This window comes from Anarrhichthys ocellatus, unplaced genomic scaffold, assembly GCF_004355925.1.
Source record: "Anarrhichthys ocellatus isolate YVR2014 unplaced genomic scaffold, GSC_Weel_1.0 scaffold5, whole genome shotgun sequence".
NCBI classification, from domain to species: domain Eukaryota; kingdom Metazoa; phylum Chordata; class Actinopteri; order Perciformes; family Anarhichadidae; genus Anarrhichthys; species Anarrhichthys ocellatus.
The window spans coordinates 4779650-4800207 of record NW_022280035.1 but is presented as its reverse complement, the minus strand read 5'-3'; the positions used below and the strand labels follow the sequence as shown (position 1 = coordinate 4800207).

Below are 20558 nucleotides of genomic sequence, written 5' to 3'. Positions count from 1 at the left end.
ACACTCAGCGGGTGTCGATTCATCAGACCTCCTTAATGTCATTAGCCCTGAGAGGCTCGCCTCACCCCTCTCTCCTCTTTCGCTCTGTCTTCTGTCTATCCATCTCATTCTCTCATGCCTGAAACTTTCCTCTCACTCACTTTCTGTTGCCTCTTCTCTTCCCCGTGTCTCTAAATCTATCCATCTCCCACTCTCATTACCCTCTCCCTCACCAATCTTTCCACAGGCAATAATATCTTCACCTTGCATAACAGGTTCAGGACTTGCCTAGAGAATGTTAGATCTGTGCGTCTGTTTTTCGGGAAATTAGCATGTGTACATTCTCGTCCGCCTCCCTTTCAGACTCCGCCACCCAACTCACTGCGGCCCTCCTCCCCCACCCTCTTTCCCCAATCTCCAGCCCTCCCCGTCTGCCCCAATATGTTCTTCCTCTTGCTCTCCAACAACATGTGGCGCATATTCCAGCTGTTTATTAAACAATGCCAGAGCTTCCTAGGAGCAGGTGATGCAGTCAATTACTCCACAATTACCTGGGTAATTATGCAAAGGAGGAGAGAGAAGAGCAGTGGCAGAGGGACGTGGAGGACCTTGGCAGAGGTGGTTCGGTTGCGTTGGCACTGGTTGGGGCCCAGAATGGCAAGCGATTGAGACCTTGAAGTGACAGTGCCAGACAGAGTGCAGCTATAAAGGGCGATGTGCCCCCTCACCTGCCAATAACATACACTCACACATATAAACAACCACAAACACAGCTCCGAACATTCAGCTTCTGCCCCCCACTACACTGACACCATGATGCCTATGTGTGTGTGTGTGTGTGTGTGTGTGATTTGTGTGATTGCTCAAGCCTGCTGTTTTTGTTTTGGACAATAACTACACAGTGTTTCTGTGTTTTTCGCCCTGCGGTTTGCCTCTACTCCCGTGACAATTAGGTGTCTTATACCTGAGAGGAAAGGAAGGAGGGAGGGGAGGAGACAGGAGAAGATCGGAGAACGTTGCTGATGAAGGACAGAAGGGAAGAAAATAATGGGTGAAGAGAGAAAAGGTGGAATAAGAGCATGTATTCCACAGAGTCTTAATACTAATTAAATAAGAGGAGCTGCTTGTTTCCTTTTTTCCCTCACCACCCTTTAGAGCGTATATTAAAAACAGACATATTTAGGAGCGCGCACATTTCCTTTCTCTCAAACCCCACTAACAACCAGTGCTGCTCTGCAATCATCCATGTGGACTGTTTTACACACTGACAACGCAGCTCATGTCAAGCGGGCCTGACAAGCATGTCTCGGGGTAAATTGAACCACACAGTGGCTATTCTGAAACAAAAAGTGTCAGACGGAAGAAGAGGGCTTGGCGTATTGCCTGCCATGGGAGGTTTATGCACTCGGATTGATATTATCAATAGCAATCCGATATTTTCACTGGCAGAGTGAATAGTAAATTGTCAGCTCATCACTTAAGGAGGATTGTTGGTGGGTATAATACTTCCCAGCACATGGCTTCTACAAATAGTCTCAAGCCATGCCAACCCTCTTAACTCTGACGTGATTGTGTGGCTGGAGTACCGTCTCTGGACACTAAGCTTTCACTTCTGACTCTCCAAACTCGTCACTTTGGCTCATATTTATCTCTGTGTTGCAGATTAATTCATAAATCCCCCATCAAGAGGGAGGATGACTGACCAGCCGAAGTAAAGATGACCACATTTTACTGAGGCAGAGTTGAGGCGAAAGTATGGCAGAAAATAAGTTGTTTTCTACAGCAGAGGAGATGGTGAGCATTTTGTGATGCTGAGAAATGCACAACCCTTTTCCTGATGAATTATTTAATAAACATTTGTCCTTGGCAGATTCATGTTTTTTTTCGTTGTCCGTTTGTCCACCTGTCTGTCTTTCCGTCTGTATCTAGCAAAGGGGCAGAATTAGGTGGTCACATGGCCATTCTGTGTTAGTGAAGATGGGCATGAGGGAATTACCTCACAGCTCCGTATCTCAAATCTGTGGGATTAAGCTCCATTAAACATGGAGCGCCGCCGAGCTTTATCTCGGGATTTCACTCTGAGACAGAGCGCACAAGGAGGAGGAGGGAGTCAGGGGGGAGGGGGAAGAAATAGCGATGAAACGTCCTTCACCTTTATCGACCAAATTATATAAAAAAAAGGAGGGATGAGAAAAATTGCTTGCCCATTCCACAGTACAATGGAGGAGAGCTTGGCCATCTTACACTTGTATGTGTGTGCGGCATGCTTAAACACCCAGACAGGCACTCCAACACTGGCCACTACCTCTGTGGCTGCTCCTCCTATAGCATTCACACAAGGTTCTGTAAAAACAGGCCTCTCCCCAGGCTCACTGGTCCCTTAATGAGAAATGACCACTGCTGAGCCTTTGCACTCCCATACACACTTTTCACACATGCAACTAAAATTGCTCATGCACAATCAAACATGCTCCTCAAGACTTTGAGAGTAAAGAGAGAGGAATTCGTCGTTTAACTGATAAAACTGCACACTCAAAATCTGGCTAGAATATGTTGAAATGCACTTTAAGGGTGAATGATTAGATTAATTGTAGGTCAATGCTTCGCTGAAGTGAAATTAGCACAAGAGCATCATTACGTTTCTTTGCAAAGGAGGACCATGAATAGCCTGTTTGACTGTCTTTGAATAATCAATAAGTCCTACTTACACAATAGCACAGTGTCAGTATCTAAGTGTATCTATGTTTCGGTTTTCAGCAAGAAAATTAACCAGCGCTTCGCTCAATGCATTAACTGTACAGCATGAGCAAGAAAAAAAAGAAAAAGAAAAAGTGAGCATGCTGGGAGTCGGGGTGGTCCAGTGATGAACACCTCCTGTGTCCTCCCTTCATCCTCTTTCTCTGTCTCTCGCTCTTCTCCCTCCTCTGGGCTGTTATTGATCTGATCTCCTCCTCTCTCAACTGGAGCCATGATTCATGTTGTTCCGACTGGCCCTCACTCACCACACACAGACACAGCTCAGTCATGCCCTCCCCTATCTACCTGTCCATCTGTCTCTGCCTGCTCTCCCTCTCTCAGCCCTCAGGCAGACCAACCTGCTGTCCACAAAGGGCCCCCTGCGTGCGTGACCATTATCATTACTATCGTTATTTTTTTTGTTATTATTGTTATTAGTCCTGCGTATGAACATCTTGTTCTTCCATTAGGTGTCTTCCTGTAAACCGTCTCACAGGATTGGCTTTCTTGATCTTGCTTTCTTTCAGATTTACATGTATTGCCTGAGGAAAATCACTTAAGACCTGTATACCGGAATACATTCCGCTGAATGGTTAATTGCACTTTTAAATCATATTTCAAAGTCTGCATGAAACCGCCTACATGACTGCCTTTGATAACACTGATTAGGTTAAAAGGCATTTCTTGTCCTACTAGAGAATCAAAAGACAGTTTCCATCAATTGCGTGTGTGAGCACCATTTGTACAATATATGCTGTTTCTCTGTTTATTCAGGCTTCATCTCTTAAAGTGTTCCAGTCCATTCAAATGCAGTATGTTCATTTTCTGAGAAAAAAGAGAAAGAAAGCTAGAGTCAGACAAAGAGAGCGAGAGAGGAGAGAGAGAGAGAGAGAGAGATAGAGACGTGTATAGGCAATGTAGCTGCAGGAGCACATAAAAGCCCCGCTTCAGCCAAGGCCCCTGCTCCAATGTGTAGAAATTAATTGAGTGAAAAAAATCTGCTGTTTAAGGTTGAAGTGGGTTATGGGAGGCAGTGTAACAATTGTTTTCTGTTTGCCAGGGGCTATATATCGTTCATTCCGGCTTTCTCTCTCCTCTCCACTCAACACTCCCCCCCTACCATCCATCCACCTTCTAAGCCTCTCTTGCTCCCTCCTCTCCTTTTCATCAGTCTTTTATTTTCCACAGTCCACAGTCTTTTTGATTCATTTTTATCTCTCCCATTTTCATCTATCACATAGGAGATTTTTTTTGGAAGGGGTATCATTATACTTAAATATTCTAGCAATAACAGGCTCCATTTATGAATTGTGCTTTTGCTATCTCGGCTTTTGTGTACGTTCAGTGTGGAAATTCACTCACGTGTGTCACATACATACATGCATGCATACGTCCATACAAGTTTTTTTCCCCCTGAGATTCTGTCAGTGTAACTAAACAATAGAAGCAACAGTGTGTGTGTGTGTGTGTGTGTGTGAGTTTGCGTGCACGTCAGTGCAGCTGTCTGCATGCATGCGCCATTATTTAGTGACAGTGACATTAACAGGGGACCGGTGTCGACACACAATGCAGAACAAGCTTAGCACCCCCTTGGGCTTATACAAATGACTCATTCTCTCTTCACATTTACGTGTGCAATAGAAATCCACAACTGTCTGTTGTTGCTTTTCTTTTCAGCACTATCGACAGAATATACATAGCAGAACAACATCAACAGACAAAAAAACAAACATTGAAAAAAAACAGAAGGCATTGAAAATCAACAGAAACCGAAAGATGCGTGTGATGCATAGGACGTGGAAGGGAACATCTATTCAGATTACTTTGAAAAGAACAAGGTTAGCGCTGATGTAACAGCCAGGAATGGAATCAGAGAGATGTGGAATGCAAGATAAATATGGGAAGAGATGATGGAAAGAAGAGAAACAGAATACAGGAGGGCACCAAGTTACGAGGAACAAAACTAAACTCAAGATAAGAGCATTATTGAGGAGACTTGTATCTGCATTAGTCATTCCTCTGTTGCCCCAAGCAGAAGGGTTAAACCTGTTTCCTGTGTTAAACTCCTCTTTAGCACCCTTTCATGTAAAATATCAAACCTTTCAATATCACTCTGAGGAAAGCACAGTTGCTCACCCTGTATAATTCTATACAAACACTTAACCATTCTCTTTGAACTTTGCAGCTCCACTCATTATGCCTCCTTTGAAGAGTGGATGTTGGGGCAATGCTACATTTTGATTTTGCAGCTATTAAATATAACACAGCAGCACATTACATCTAAACCTCTGTGTTGCTGCTTAATAATACATAGGCCATGTGCAGAAGCCAGCAGAATAAATAGCCAAGCAAAAAGGAAGATAAAGGTAGCCGATGAGCGAGACGCTTGGGTATAACAAATTCATCTCCTTGCGAACGTCAATACACAAATATGTTTCTGCAGATGAGGCAGAAAAAGCTCCTGTGGAATTGTGGGGCCAGCTGTACTGCCTTCGTGAGTAAAGAGGAGATAATGTCACTGGTTAAATCCTCCTCAAAGCCCTTGCCCCTCGGTGTATAGTAGTATCCTAAACACCGGTGCTGCGTTCGCCATCTGAAGGATATTAAAAGAACCAAGTGTTCCAGAGCCAGCAGGGGAAAGAAGAGATGGTTCTGCCAAGGCCTTACAGCACGCGTATAAAACTGCTTCTCTTGACATAGGGGTCTGCCTTCGCCACAGGAATGGCCTCACATTAAAGGAGACCATTGGAGTAGGCTGCTATTTTCAAAGGGAAGAAGCAGATGGAGGTACGAAATAGAGCAAGAAAGAGAGGGAAAGAGAACAAAATAGAGACAGATGGGGAGAAAGGGAAACTAGCAGATTCAGTGAAAGGCATGTCCTGAAGAGCTATCCGAGGCATTTCAAGCAATCTATATAATGCATTTCACAGGTTTTCAACAATAGAGAACCACTCTTTGATTCTACTCAATACTCAAGACCTCAGCTGACCCTGACCTGTAGAAATGCCTGAGAAATGTGTGAACCAGCCAAAAGCTGGTTGTAGATCATTTAACAGAGACTTCTCAAAGAGCTCGCACCCTGACATAAGGGAGGTGAGCTGATGCTTAAACTACTTGCTTTCCTTTGAACTCCCACCTTGACATTCAACTGAATCAACTGAATCCAGCAATGGTCTAGACCAGAGTGGGCCTTTCAGGACCTAACACTGCACAGTGTATCACTTGGAGGTGGTGTATTCGGAATCAGGGTGAATCGCTGAAGAGCATTCTGGCCTGGAACTGAGAAATGGTAGAAGGGAGAAGCCTCGGTGAAAGTTGCTCATTTGCATAAAACCCAGGCCCTGTGTTGCCCAGGGATCTATGTTTCGCTCACGAGACCAAACAAAAGGAGAATTCACAAAAACATAGAGTCGTGCGAAGCCTGCTCACTGCCTGCAGTGCTCTGTTTACTTCACCCTCTCCAAATCTCTTGCCCCTACTTTGCATATCTGGAGTTGGTTCTGCTCTGCCACTCCCATGGGGGTTATTTATCAAATGCTGGCAAAAAATCACTTGATTTGGTGTACCAACAGCATAAATAACAATAATGAGTGACATGTGAAGCACTGGGAAGAAGCCCTGTTTCTGTCTCAAAATAATCTGGGGCCAAGTGTCCCCACAGAATGAAAACTTCTAGTCATTTCCACTTTGACTGTGCTCCATTACTCCTCTACATTGGTTTGGAGCTATGAAGTGGGTGTGTGTAGCTGCTGGACAGTTCTCACTTTTTCACTGGAATCCAGGAGGACGGTCTGAAGCTGCAGTGGGGAGCTTTGATAAAGCCAGTCTTTCAATGGAGGTCAAACTCCTCAGGTTTTACGACATATAAAATATTTATTTGGTAAATTTCCTCCTAACCCTTCCCAATAAAGACGGGGACCCCCATGGAGATGGCTCATCACGACAACACTATAACATGTGGCAACAAGTGGTAAATTAAATAACGGAAGCTGTCGATAATGCACTTTTTTTTTTTGACAGGCCCATTATAATATCCGCTCCCTACAGCAACTTTTCCAAAATTAGCCCCTCAAATCCGGCTGCTGGATTGAAATGTTGATAAGGCGAAAGGTGAAAGGCACACTGAGGGCTTAACTGCTGCTGAGTGATTCACAATTGTAAGAAGTAAGAGAGGAAAACTAATTACTGTGGTCTTCAAGGAAAACCATGGGTAAAGTGGACGCTCCCAATGCTGGGGGTAAGGCGTTCATGGGGGAAGGCTTTGGTTCAGTCACTAATAACAACATAACAACCCCCATTAAGCTATTATGCTGGAGAGGGGATTACTGCTTTAATGTACTGTGCTGGGTACAAAAAAAAAATAAAAATCACACAAACTCAAATGAATATCTGGCTCCATCACCTACCTCCCTTTTTGCATGGCAACATCCAAAGCTAAATGCTGCAATTTCTAACAAAGGCCTTTGAAATTGTATCCACTGTGTGATTGTTCCTTATTATACCATGAAGCATTTTCTGTTCTTTTTTCCCAAGTTCATGTTCACCTTGTATTAGCATGAATAAATAAGAAAGACCTGCAGTAACCAAACCATATTCTTCCTGTGCCTGTGCAACCACTCATTGACTGTTACTCCACTGTGAGAGGAGAGGGTTAAGAGTTATAACCATGGTAACCGTTCTTTGAAATATCACAAACAGATTGGTATTTAACTCCTCCACAATCAGCTAATTCAAAAAGGAAGAGCTATAGCTGTGTGAGCTCCAAGGCAAAGGAAGAAAGAAAAAAAAAAATAGAGAATAACAAAGCAGGCTCCAGGAGAAGAGAGAAGACAATGGAAGCAGTAATCGATTTACTGTCTTTACAGAGCAGGCAGCTGACTGCTGTCGAAAAGACAGCCTATAACTGTGAATAAAAATGGAAAATAAAAACTTTTTTTTTCTTGCTTTGGGCATTGTAATCAGTAATCTGATCTTAATTTCACAGTTGACTTGGAGCAGGAGCTGGGGGGGAAGCATGCACAGTGTCACCTCCTCTCAGAAACGGGTTTGTTTAGTGCCCTCTCACATCTGGCCTCACAATCTGGTGATATCAACCACTGCATCTGTAAATCAGTGCTACCACTGCTACTGAAAACACAAACAGCCACACAAAGCAGCTCTATTTCACAGATACGCAGCAAGTTTGATTTTAACTTACCAATGAAAACCCACTCAGGTCGACCGTGGACATGTGGGACGGTATTTTTTTCCCCATCATGTTTTAACGAGCAGACGAAGAAAGTATGAAGCTGCGTCTCCACAGAATTTGAATTCAGATACGAATGCGCTTGGATGGAGAAAAACCTTCAATGTTTGATTTTGCTGCAAAAATGAAGGGCAAGACTACTAGTAAAGAGGAGTTACATGTTGAAGGTCATGTGATATTGAAAGCCAATGCAGTGTGGCATCCAGCGCGCATCCACTAGCATCCACTCCATTACAACATTAGCAACTAATGTTTTGACATTTGTCTTCATTATTATCAATGAACAGAGCGATTGAGCCACCAGCATGCTCCATTACCTTCCTTCATTGCACAGTTGCACAGTTGAAATCACACATTAGGGTGGATCCAACATGAAATGACAAGTTACGGGGGCTAAGGACGCACCAGCCGATTATTTAGGTGGTGGAGGGTGAAAGGGCCGGGTGAAAAGATGGTGGGGTTGAGCCGAGGCAGGGATGGGATTTAGGGAATTGCTAGAGAACTGTATTGGCATTAAAGTGTGGCGAGCGCAGAGGCGCAGAGCAGCACAGCACACCTTAAGAGCAGAAGCTCATTTCAATCGGTATAATTAGCCTGTGGTAATGAAATAAGTCAGAGGCACTGCCACCTTCACTTAAGAGAAAATCGATCTGTATTTTAGGGAGTTTATTAAATCTTAGGAATAATGGGGAGAAGGGACAGAAGGGGTGGAGGAGATGGGGGTGTTAAGCCAACGCGAACAGCTAATCAGAAGATGAGAAGGGGTAGCATCGGGGTAGGAGCTTGACAAGAAGCAGAACGGATATCAGTCGGAGTCAGTCAGAGCAGATGTGTTCGAGGTCTCTGCTATTTCACAGCGAGAAGCCAGGGGATGCTAGAGCTATGCATACTCTGAGACCTACTGCCTGAATTAATGACGTCACTCTGTGAGAATAAAACCAATCAGAACGTGGTGTAACCGAGGATCCCGACTGATAGACAACCACCGGACATCCTCACCACAGGGCTTTGCAAGGATCCCCATGGAGGTTTTGGCTGTGGCCAGGAGCTGGAGAACAACTGGAGCTTGGTAAGAGCAGGGTGTGGTGAGATAATCACTGATGGACATCTCTCCTCAGGTGCCCCAAATGCATGCTGGTAGACGGGGGCACTGCTTGCTCATTTATCCAGCCGTCTGGCCAACTCACCTGGAGTGATGGGGGAGACGTCAGGAAGGCAGGCTGCTATTTCACGGCCTGTTAAGCGCTAATGCCGCAACATGCCCTGCGCTCCAATTTTAGGGAAGAGGGAGCATTACCGCCCCAACTCAAGGTTCAGTCCGTCTGGACTGTGGACTTGGAGGGTAGTGGAAGAAGGAGGTGGGGAGGAGAGGAAAGGGCAGTGAGGAGATAGAGAGAGAGAGAGAGACGGGTGTAGAGCGGGGCAATGAAAAATCTAGTGAAAGAATGTCCAAAGACAGGGAAACAGAGACAGACACTCAACGAGAGCAAGAGGGAGCGAGATCGAGGGAGAAAGAGGGTAAAGCCTCGGTTTACACGGGCTGCTGAGCCAGCACTGCGGAGCAGACAGGACAGCGGCAGCAGGGTGGATCCGCTGACATCTACTCATGCCACGCTAGGTTGCATCTTGCAGGCCCCAGAAGGGCCTTCGCTCCCGGACTTGCAGCCTCTCTCTCGCCGGAGCCATTGAACATCACCGGCCTGAACCACCCACAACACTTGTCCTCTCTGTGCACTAAACCTGGCCCATGTAATAGCCACAGAACCTCTATTAGGCACTGGGTGGCTGGGGAATCAGAGCGGCTGCAGCACAGCATGAGGGATGTAAAGACTCCCTTGTAGAACAATTGAGATAACGCTCAACTTACGTCCACTCTTTGTGTCCTGCCTTGTGAAGCCATGGTATGAATTATGTATTTAAATGGATCTTTGCCTCCTCCATCGAAACAGACTAGTAAGCAGAAAGCTGTACAGAAGGCAAAGGCCAAGTCATTTGGCTGTGCTTACAGTAAACATGCCTGTGCATTATGGGTCATGGTTCCCATCATAGGCTGGTTACAGCAGTGATGGATCACTTCTCTGTCAGTCTTGAGGGGCGAGCTGTTTAAGGACATGACTCAGGTGTTCCAAGGCTGCAAGATGTGGATGTGTGCACAGAAACACAGGAACACATAACACAGGCACAGCAGTGTGACTCAGCGCAGACAATGTGTGCACTGTCTTCTTACAGTATGTGAAATAGCAGTAATCTTGGTCCGATTTATATGATCCCATGTGGCTTTGCAGCCATGAATCAGTTTCTACCTGTGCTCTCTCTCTCTCTCTCTCTCTCTCTCACTTCACTAAGCTCACCTCCACACCTTGCACTGCTGAGCACAATTAGCAATTAGCTCTGGTAAATTAGACTGGTTACAACATATCAGAGCTCCCACAGCAAAAATCACAGAATGCAGAATCACACTCGGTGAACTCTCTATCTTATGGTGTTGCACATTTTACACTGCACACTACAGGTTTAGTGGTTCGACAGCTCAGCCTCTGACTGCTTATTGCTACTCATTGACATAAAATACTGTAATAGTCACCAGCGCATTACTCAATGTTCATGTCGAGTGTTGACTGGAATATAAAGAAAAGCTTCTTCTTCAAACACTGTAAGGGTTATATAACCTTTCTGTTTCCAGAACGTGTTGCTTCTTTTTCAGTCTGGCTAAAATCCAAACCACGCCGCCACCAAAGTGCAGCAATGCATCATACGATGTGCTCCATTCGGCGGCCCAAGTACACATCGGACACGCCTTGGCAGGTCATCAGGACCACACAGCATATACAGCATGGAGCACATAAAGAGAATCTGGAGTGCTGCCCTGGATTCGAGAATATTTTGTGTTTTATTTCACGAGATTCCTCCCCTTAAGAGCTGATCTCTTCAGCTATGGCTTGCCAGGAAATGTCTTTTTTTTAATATTATTTTTATAAAGATGAGTTGGTCACAGAGGTCTGGATATTTTTATACTGTAACAGTGTTTCTCCTTGTCTATTGTGACAGCTACAAGACCACGGGAGAACACGCGTTATCGCTGGCCAAGAGAAGATACAGTGGCTGTGATGTGCCAGTTGAGAGAGTTGCTTGAAAGAAAAATGGTTGCTTTTCTGGAGCATTGACCAGCATTGATGCTGGAAAATAGGACAGTGTCAAACAGTACAGTATTCTTTTGGGGGGGGCAGTGCTTTCGTGTGTGCTGAAGTTGGCTGATATAGCAGACATTAGAAGTAAGGTAGATGTGGGGACATATTCAACTGGCATCTGTTGCCACTTTCTAGCTTTAGATATATGTGTATGGAGGCTTTAGGAATGGTTTGAAGGAACGGCTGACTAATACCTGTACAAGCCACATTCAACAGAGAACTTCTAGATTCAAGATTCAACTTCTACCATATCAGACCTCCCCTCCCCTCTTCTGGGAGGGACACTTTGAGGACAGAACTTTAGGGTCATAAAACCATCTTTCATTATAACCGGAGGCTGGATTTCCACAAATGTGCAATTGGGGGGGTAGAGCTGAAGCTGGTGTGACAGCCTAAAGAACCTGTCAATAAAAGTAAACTCACCCCCAAAAAACAAGTGCAATTGCCAAGTATGACCCGATCCTGTTGGTAGAATCACTTCCCAACCCCTTTCTGGACGTGTATTCTGTGGAGAAGTCAGAGCCTACACACTAAAAACTACTGCACATACTCTGTATTCACATGTTAATACAACCCTGCCAATGCAGGTTGGCTGACTTGAAGCCAGGACAGTCAGAAACTGTAAAAATATGTAACGGATGGATGTGTGTTGTCCCAACAGGTTAACAGGCCACTGCAGGACTAGAGATGACACTGAGCTGGCAAAGCCGAGGAAGAGGCCATTTTCTTGGAGTGACAAATATCTGCAGGAGTACAAACAGAGAGCAGTGGCCCTGTTGGGAGAATGCCTGAGCTTTGTCTTTGTCGCACTGTGTGACACGGACTCACAGCACCACTCCCTGAGGTGTGTGGGTAGGTGTGTGTGAATTATGTAACCGTGTTTGTGTGCGTACACGTGGACACACGTACACGAATAGCAGACCAAAAATCTTCTCTAGCTCAACTCCTGGGCTTCTGGCATCTGTGCTTGTGGCTAATCATGTGAAAGACACCCGAACCCAAACTTTAGCACTGCTGAAAGCAAAGGCGATGAAGTAGTCTGGGGCTGGAAAACATCTGGGCCCTTTATGGCAGCGGCTGGTATGCGGAGTGACGTGGAGTGAGGTAAGGGATCGCCAGCTCAACAGTACTGCTTTGAACCAGCAAGATTAATGTAGGCTCTCTGGAGCAAAGGCAACATCCAGAGCCTTAATAAGGTACAAACAATTGGTTCCACTCCACTGGCTTCCCAGGGAAAACTATTGTTGTGCCGCATTGTTTCTTGGTAAGGCTCCTTGGAGACACGGGCCGACTGCAGCATGTGACTGTCTCCATTACAGTCAGGGGAAAGCTCACTGTGGACCTGTGTTTGTCTGTGTCAGGGTGAAGGCTGGCTCTCGCCTGCCCCACATCCCCCCCCCCCCCCCCCGGCCCCTTTCACTCCCTCTAAATCCAAACTCTTGTAAGCGCACTCACCTCGACTCCCTGCACTTTCAACTTCATGTGATCCTCCCGTGTGGTCTTCCCGTCTTTCCTCTTCTTCCAGCAGTAGCCATCCTTTCTGTACTTCACCTTCTTCCTATTGTACAATATCATCGACCCATTCTGCGGCCTGGATCCGTGGAGACCGGGCAGAGAGAGGGAGAGCAAAAGAGAGAAAGATGAGATGAGATGAGAGGAATTTTTTAGGCAAAGCTACAGCACAGCTCGGGGACTCATTTTAGAGATGTACAAAGAGGCCCGACACGAGTCTGCGTCGGGCAGAAAATGCACCAGTGACTTAGATGACAAGACTTCTTTATGGTGTTTTTCAGCATTGGTATGCACAGTTTGACAATGAACAAAGCACCCTTCAGCATACATTCCTCCCAATGAGAAGTGTGTGTACTACGAGCAGCTAAAGTGACACTTCTTCTTATGGAGTAAATTACATGAAGGGCAGTGTGTAAGGCAAGCAGCGTGGGGGGGAGGGTGTTTGTTGTGTGTGTGTCGGGGGGGGGGTCCCTTTCTTATCTGTGATTCATCCAACTTAAATGAGTTGTGGTGTTGGAAGTCCCTCGGGGGAAGCAAAGATCCTCCCTTACACTCCATTCATAATTCATTCTCACTCCACCAGACCACAGCCTGTAGGCTCGTAATGGTATAATGTAACTATTTGATGATAATCTGCCTTTCCACTTCGATATGTAACAGAGGCATTTGGTGCTCAGTATTGAACATTAACTGAAAGTGTAGCATATAAAACATTTATGACTTACTCAACAATTAGTGAGCAGTTGAACATAGTTTTGTGTGGGTGTATTTGTATTTGTGTGCATTGTGGAGTGGCTATCTGCAGCATGAATCCATATACACTGCAGTTTCCCCAAGCACTTTTGCACTCCTCCAACACACACAAGACACACTATACACAGTTGCTATGATTTGGAGCTCTACCAAATGAGAACAGGTTTGCCTCAGTGTTTGGGGCCTCTCAGTGATTGAGTGGGAAAGCAGTCTGCCAAAGCTGCTGAGGAGGCAGAGTAACTGTTGAGCGGGGCTTATGCTGCGTTACACACAACCTGACCTCCTACTAGAAAAAGTACAAGGAAGACCACTCAAAGTCAGAGTTCCCACTTGTAAACTGTTGTCTGACGTCACACAAAAACGTAAGCGCACATTGTAAATGTAAAACTATCAACTGAAAGGCAACTTCAAGTAAATTTGACTATATTTAATAACAATAATACATATTATAATATAGTCAAACCTGTTCTGCATGTGAATTGATGTCAAAAATATGTCGGCAATGTTATTAGGTTGCTGGTTACAGTAAGCAATAGAGAAAGGGAAAACGTGCACCCGAAATGTGGACGCTGCATTGCTGAGAGTTCTGTTGTGTGAAATATCCATTTGTCACGGTCAGCCATGGTTTTTGTTTACATTCGGCGTCGTGCACCTGGAACGCTTCGCGGTCGGAAGTATCAACGGGAAAAAAGATCTGACCCAAGAGATGTCTGGAACGCGGACAGCTGGTGAGCCTTGTTAGCCTTGTGTTCACTGTACACACGCACAACACACACACACACACACACACAAACATATAAAACTAGAAACACAAAAAACTCATCAAAGCAAAGAAGAAAAGCTGGGTTGATTTGTGTCCTCTCGAACAAAATTCAAAATAAGAAAACCCAACGGTTGTTTTACATTGTTTTGTTGTTTATTATAAAGCTTTTTTTTTTTTTCCATAAGGTTTATTTATAACGCTGCATGCATCATTTTGCAGGGCTGCCTTTTGGGGCCAGAGCGCGTGTTTATCTTGGTATCACTCATCAATCATTTTCCCAGCCGGATCTCAGGGGCCAGCGGAGGGGGAGGAGATGGGGGAGGCGGGGTCCCTGCAGTCCCCCCTCTGTGGCCCCTGACAGCACCTTCTAATGAGAGACGCCACTCACACACTGACGTGCTCACTCCTTGCTGATCTCCCTTCTTCCCTTTCCTCCTCCCTTCCTCTCTCTACAGCCCTCTCTTCTTGCCGTCAGTCAACTCGAGCGGCGCACCGGGGACGGTCTTTGTCTCCTCCCTCGCTCCGACTCCTCTTCTGCTGTCTCTCTCCCTCTTGTTTCATCCGTCTCAGGATCCCTCACCTCCACTCTCCCACACCTCCCTCTCTCCTGCTGTTTTCTCCTCACTCACTGCCCTCTCTTGTTTAGCACTCAGCCTACTTTGCAGAAAACAACTATTAAACAAGACATTTTTATTGGTCAGTTTGAAAAGTGGAACTGCTCAATGGCTGTGTGGGATATACACAAAGTATAAATCTTGTTCTAGTTTACAGCATCCGTAATGTCACCCATCGCGGAGGCGTGATCATAAATGACACTCATGAACTAAGAACTTTGCAGATTGCTGCAATCTCAACATGTACTTCCACCGATTTGCATCCCAAATGTCACTTGAAGGACACTTGTTCGACATGCCTACATCAGCAGTTGGCATCATTCAAACAGCAGAATGGCCCTCTCCAACAGTGCGATCCGATTATTTGTTTCGATATCATTCCGAGGTTTTGTCCTTCAAAAGATACCAGGCGTGTGCGCCTCTTAAAATGTAGCCCTGCTTGAGACAAAAAGATGGGCGCAGATGAGATAAGGCAGAAAATCAAATGACACAGGGCTATCTGATCTCCTCCGGAGCACTGGAAATTGGGGTGAGGCTTCGGTGTCAGAGGCTCCACGCCTTATTTATCGGCTCTGCGCAAAAAACGTATAAGCTCAGCTATTTTTGAGGACTGTTAGGTAGATGCTATTTTCAATTCAAGGCACTTTGGACCGGCAGGAGAGAGCCTCGGCACCCACTCTGGAGCAGGTCTGAGGCAGAGGCCAGTCTAAAATGCACACTTTGGCAGCAGAACGCGTCTCCTCTTCCTGCTGCTGTCTCCCACTCTCTCCCTCCCACTCATCTCCTACCACTGTATACTTAGGCGTTTCAATTAATCTTATCAGAATTATACATATTTATACATGAGGGGGAAAAGCTAACTGCTCTGTTATCAAAGAAGCGTGACAGGAGGCTCTCTGTCTCAGATGCCTAAATGTGGCAGATTAATATGGAAATACAGGCCTCTGACAAAGTGCACACAAGCTCCACAGCTGCCTCTTTCCTCTTTGGAGTTTGCTGCGATAACAAGCTTTACCCTCAGGGTGGTGTTAGGCCTTGTCCAGTCCTTTAGGAATCATTCATTTACCCAGGTAATGGCATTCGCTCAATCAGATTTGTTCATTCGAAAAAGTCAGGGGAGGGGGGGGGGGGGGGGGTTATGAGGTTGGTGACGTGTTCAGCATGGGCAACAAACCCAAAGCAGGGGAGCCCACAGGCAGGCAAAACGCAGCCTCAGCCTCACTGTCTAAAGGCCGATAGGCACTCATACAGAAACGGGGGAAGAAGCTAGAACAGACAGACAGAGAGAGACAAATCTGTGTGGGAGACTCTCATGTTCCGACAGGGATCAGTGAGGAGAATCCACAGCTCTGGTGAATCATCCTGAAATCCTAAAACGTTCTGTGAAAACACACTGACGAAACTTTGAAAAGTTCTAAACATATTAATGAGGAACACAAACAGGCTTATTGGGCGCAAGTACAGACACGGTTTTGGCAAGTATGAGCTATTCAGGGAATATAAAATAAGAAATAAAAAAAGATTCATAGTATGTGCTCAATATTTAATTCATAAGCTAGGAACAAAACTATTACTGTACACCAAAACTCAAAACTACTCAACTGTATCAAGTGTACTCTTGTCAAAAGGGTTACAGAGAATGAAAGATTTCTGTCTTGGTGAACCGGTGTAGCAGTGATAAGTGTGCTCTAGCCCCCTTCCTATTCCCCATGATGCCCTGGGTTTGATTAATACCATACATGCTGTTTTTCTCCCCAGCAACTTCAACAGGCGATGCAGCCAAGAGGAGAGGAGAGTAGTAGAGGAGAGGAGAGGAGAAATGAGAGGAGATTAGAGGAGAGGAGAGGAGAAGAGGAGAAGAGAGGCGAGAGGAGAGGAGATTAGAGGAGCGGAAAGGAGAGGAGAGGAGAAGAGGAGAGGAGAAAGGAGAGGAGATTAGAGGAGAGGAAAGGAGAGGAGAGGAGAAGAGAGGCGAGAGAATAGGAGAGGAGAGGAGAGCTGGGCCGGAGAGACTTTGAAGATCGGAGGGTGAGCTGGTTGGGGCCTGAAGTAGCTCAGAAGGGAGGCGACACCTGCTGTTCTCAATTACCCATCAGAGCCTTTAGCCATCACAGCCTTTACCCCACTGTGTCAACAACCCCACTCACACCTACTACTCATCCAAACACATCCACACACACACACACACACTCATATACACACCTACACTTGGCGTCACACACACCAACCCTATTAAGTATAAATATGAAGCACAAATATGTCCCCGAGCACTCACACACATGTGTTGCGCACATGTACAAATGCACACTAAGTTCCTGGTAACCCTGTTGTTCCATCTAGGGATAACATTAATAGCAAGACGAGTGACAGGACATCAATAACACACGGATGCTGGTCATTACCGGTTCTGTCAATCACAGGTAAAACATAGGTCACATGTGTTAAAACACGTGGAGCGGTCGGCGGCGAGGTGTTTTCCACGCGCAATGTAATTAGACGTCAAGCGACGGCGCTCTATTAGACGGCAGCTCATCCTTGCGCTGGTTGTGCGAGCAGAAAGGTGCTGCCGCCGCGTCTTGAGCGCCTATCTGGACGCATCACGTGCAATTGATGACTCGCAGATAAGCCGCTCCCTTTCAGCCCTGCCAAAGAATGCATCAGGAAGTGGGGCGTTCGCTAAAACTACTTTAAATGTAAATCTGCCACGGGCCTCAGGATTGAGATTCATTGTCTGCGCTGCTCTGAACCCCTCCAACTCCCCCGCTAGTGTTCGTATGTCGAGACGTCGCAGGTCGCGCACCTCTTTGACTGCCAATGAGGCCGCAGCGCCCGGCCACTGTGGTGCCAACAGTCCTTACTCTACTCCTGAGTGGCCTCGGCCTTCAACCATGAATGCCTAATCATACATGCTAATAAAGGGGGCGGTGGGTCAGTCAGCTGGAACGAGTTATGCAACATCTTTTTAAATCACATCGCATCATCCCTTTTCCTCAGTAACATGTTCATCTTTTTTTTTTCTGCACTGTCTGGTAAACGGTCATGGTCGTCTTCAAAAAGAATTAAGGATAGCGACAGAAAACGGTGGCAGCAGCTAACTGAACTAGACCGAGATGAATCAAGGAAGTTACGTATTCCAAATATGATACCACGTATCTCCAAGGCTGTACAGATGGAGCACAATGTTTTGTTTACCCAGTGTGCTCAACTAAATACAACAGTAATGATGAGAGGGTAGCTGGGCCCCTGGAGTTGTAATTCAGGGTAGGGAGACAGATCGTGTGCCTCCCCTCTTTCTCTCTATCTATACTGCCAATGACTGCCACAGTACTCAGGCCCCGGCCCACTGCCCTCCAGCACAAAACAGATGTTCCCCCCGCACTTATCTCAATGAAAAAATCACAGACAATTTACAGAGAATATAAATTACGGTCGTGGCTACACATCAGTGTCTCTGTCCCTGTAAGACCTTGTAAAGAGGATAAGGGTGAATTGGTGTGGGAGGGTGGGTGGATTGTTGGGAGACAACATAAGGCGGATGGAAGCAGTGGGGGGGGATGGGGGGGTTTGGTGTTGCTCTTATCTGGTCCACAGCAGCCCAGCAGAATGAGAGGGAGGCTGGTGACTGGCGGTGATGCTGCGCTGATAGCGCTAAGCCGGTTTCATGCACATTTCAGGGAGGCTGCCATCACTACTCAGATTTAAAGCTCTCAGCTCCTGCCAGTGGATGAGGTTGGGAAGTTATTTACAAATAGCCATGTCATACACTGGTTACCCCGCTCGGCTCTCTGTGTCAACACATACACACATAGCAGTGAGGGCTAAATGTGTGGCTTTGATGTACAGCTTAGGTGACATGGAATTTGAATTTCAGTGCTTGTAAGGTTTTGGCTGTGAAGACGTTTTTTATTCACTCGAAATGCACACTGTTTGTGTGTGTCTGTGTCTGTGTGTGCGCAAGCGCACATAATGTGTTTAACTGGGCTGAAATGTCGATGACTTTCAACTGCTTGCTCAAAAGGCTCCCACATCACATTTGTGGTGAATGCTATTTTCAGCCTTTAGTCAGTGTGCATATGCTTACTTGGAAGTAGCGGCAACAGAGACGATGATTCACACCTCACATCCTCTCCCGCTAATCTTCACAAATCATCCGTGGTGTGTCTCGGTGCGTTGTAAATAAAAGGTGGCACCAGAATGAAGCTTCTCCATAGACCCGACTCCCGCTGACAACTACATGCTGTGTGCATCGTGCATGTGTAGACCTACGTCCTGCAGCACTGCCTTATTATGACACTTTGTAAAGAGGATGCTTTTGTACTCTCAATAATGCATGGGTAGCAGGGAATTGCGTACAGCCTTATTTTATATCATGGGGTAGAGTTGCTGTTTTAGCAGCTTAGGTTCTCCCGTGGTAAGAAATACTAATGCAATTAAATCTAAGTCCAAGTAGACTGCAGCAACAAAAGGTCAGGCTTTCATTATTAGCAACAACAAGCTTGCTTTCTATTAAAACGAGGAGCAGGAGAATTCAGCTCCCAGGTTAATGATGCGGTCATGTACATTCAAGAGGCAAAATCAGTACGGAGGATCAAAGATTTCCATGTCTCTTTACTGGCTTAATGCTACATTCAACAAGCAAAATAAACGTGTGCATTGTCATTGACAGTATTTAAGATAAAAGTGTAAGAGCCAGTATGGAAACAAAAAGCAAGGATACATCAGCAGAAGAAAAGTAAAAGATTATAAAGCTGGACCACAAACTGTACAGCGTTAGACCTTGAGAGGCTTTGCTGGCAAAGATTTCTATGAATGTGCATACTGCTATTATACTTCATCAGAATAAACTACCTACAACATGTACTGTAAAGTAAAGATATTACTCTCACATTGTGTAAAAGTGGGGCATCATCCTACATGATATGGGGATGACAAGAGGACACTGCAGTCCACCTGAGGTGGCGGCAGTGGTCTGTCCAGGACAGGAACATGATGGGCCAAGGACAGGCTCTCCTCCCCATCATGGCTCATGCCAGACCGAGCTTATGGATCACATGGATGTGGCCCTCCTTGTCTCTCCTCCAGAGCAGGCAGTGCCACCACAGCGCCGCTGACCTTCCCCTATTGATCCCTCGGTGACGGAGCACTGCTAAGGCCAGCTATTGAACCACTTATGATTAATTCACAAATCCTGCCATGTCCACAAAAAAAGGTGAAAGAACAAAGCGCAAGCAGGAGGAACAAGTGAAACGAGGACAGATAAAGAGCCAGAGAGGTCAAAAAAAAACTCCACTTTTTAAAAGTGAGACAGAACTTAGAAGTGTTGCTTTACAAGCTGACCAAGCTATAAAGAACATGTCAGAGTCCCTTCTGTCACAAAAAAACATCAGCACAGTGATGGGAGGAGAAGGGGTTGAAAAGAAGGAGTAATACAACAAAAAAAGAGTGAGAAAAATGAAAGAGACAGACAGGAAAACAGAGAGAAAGAAGAGGAGAAGCTTTTCTTCCTCTCCCTTCTCCTATTCCTTGCTCCCATTTTAGTCACGAGGACAGACCAGTGAGGGCGAGAGGTTGAAATTGAGCTGTAACTCTATCTGTGTGCTGGAGCGAATCAAAAAGTCTATCCCACCTTTCACCTGGGAATCACAGCTCTCTCCGTGCCCTGTCTGGTCACCATACCAACCACCGCTAGGCATCATGGGATTAATTGGAGCCCAGGGCTCAGCGGCAGCTCAGGCACAGACAGAAAACGGGGGGGGGGGGGGGGGGGG

General features: G+C 45.9%; 1 protein-coding gene across 11 annotated transcripts in view; it reads right to left on the bottom strand.

Moving 5' to 3' along the window:
• The window catches only part of camta1a (calmodulin binding transcription activator 1a), a 269414-nt gene that overhangs the window by 103005 nt on the left and 145851 nt on the right, over positions 1-20558 (bottom strand). For all 11 annotated transcript variants that reach the window (XM_031845523.1, XM_031845518.1, XM_031845521.1 and 8 more), the window contains one exon: positions 12604-12739. In XM_031845523.1, the coding sequence (XP_031701383.1) occupies positions 12604-12739 (136 nt within the window). The remainder of the gene's footprint in view (positions 1-12603; positions 12740-20558) is intronic.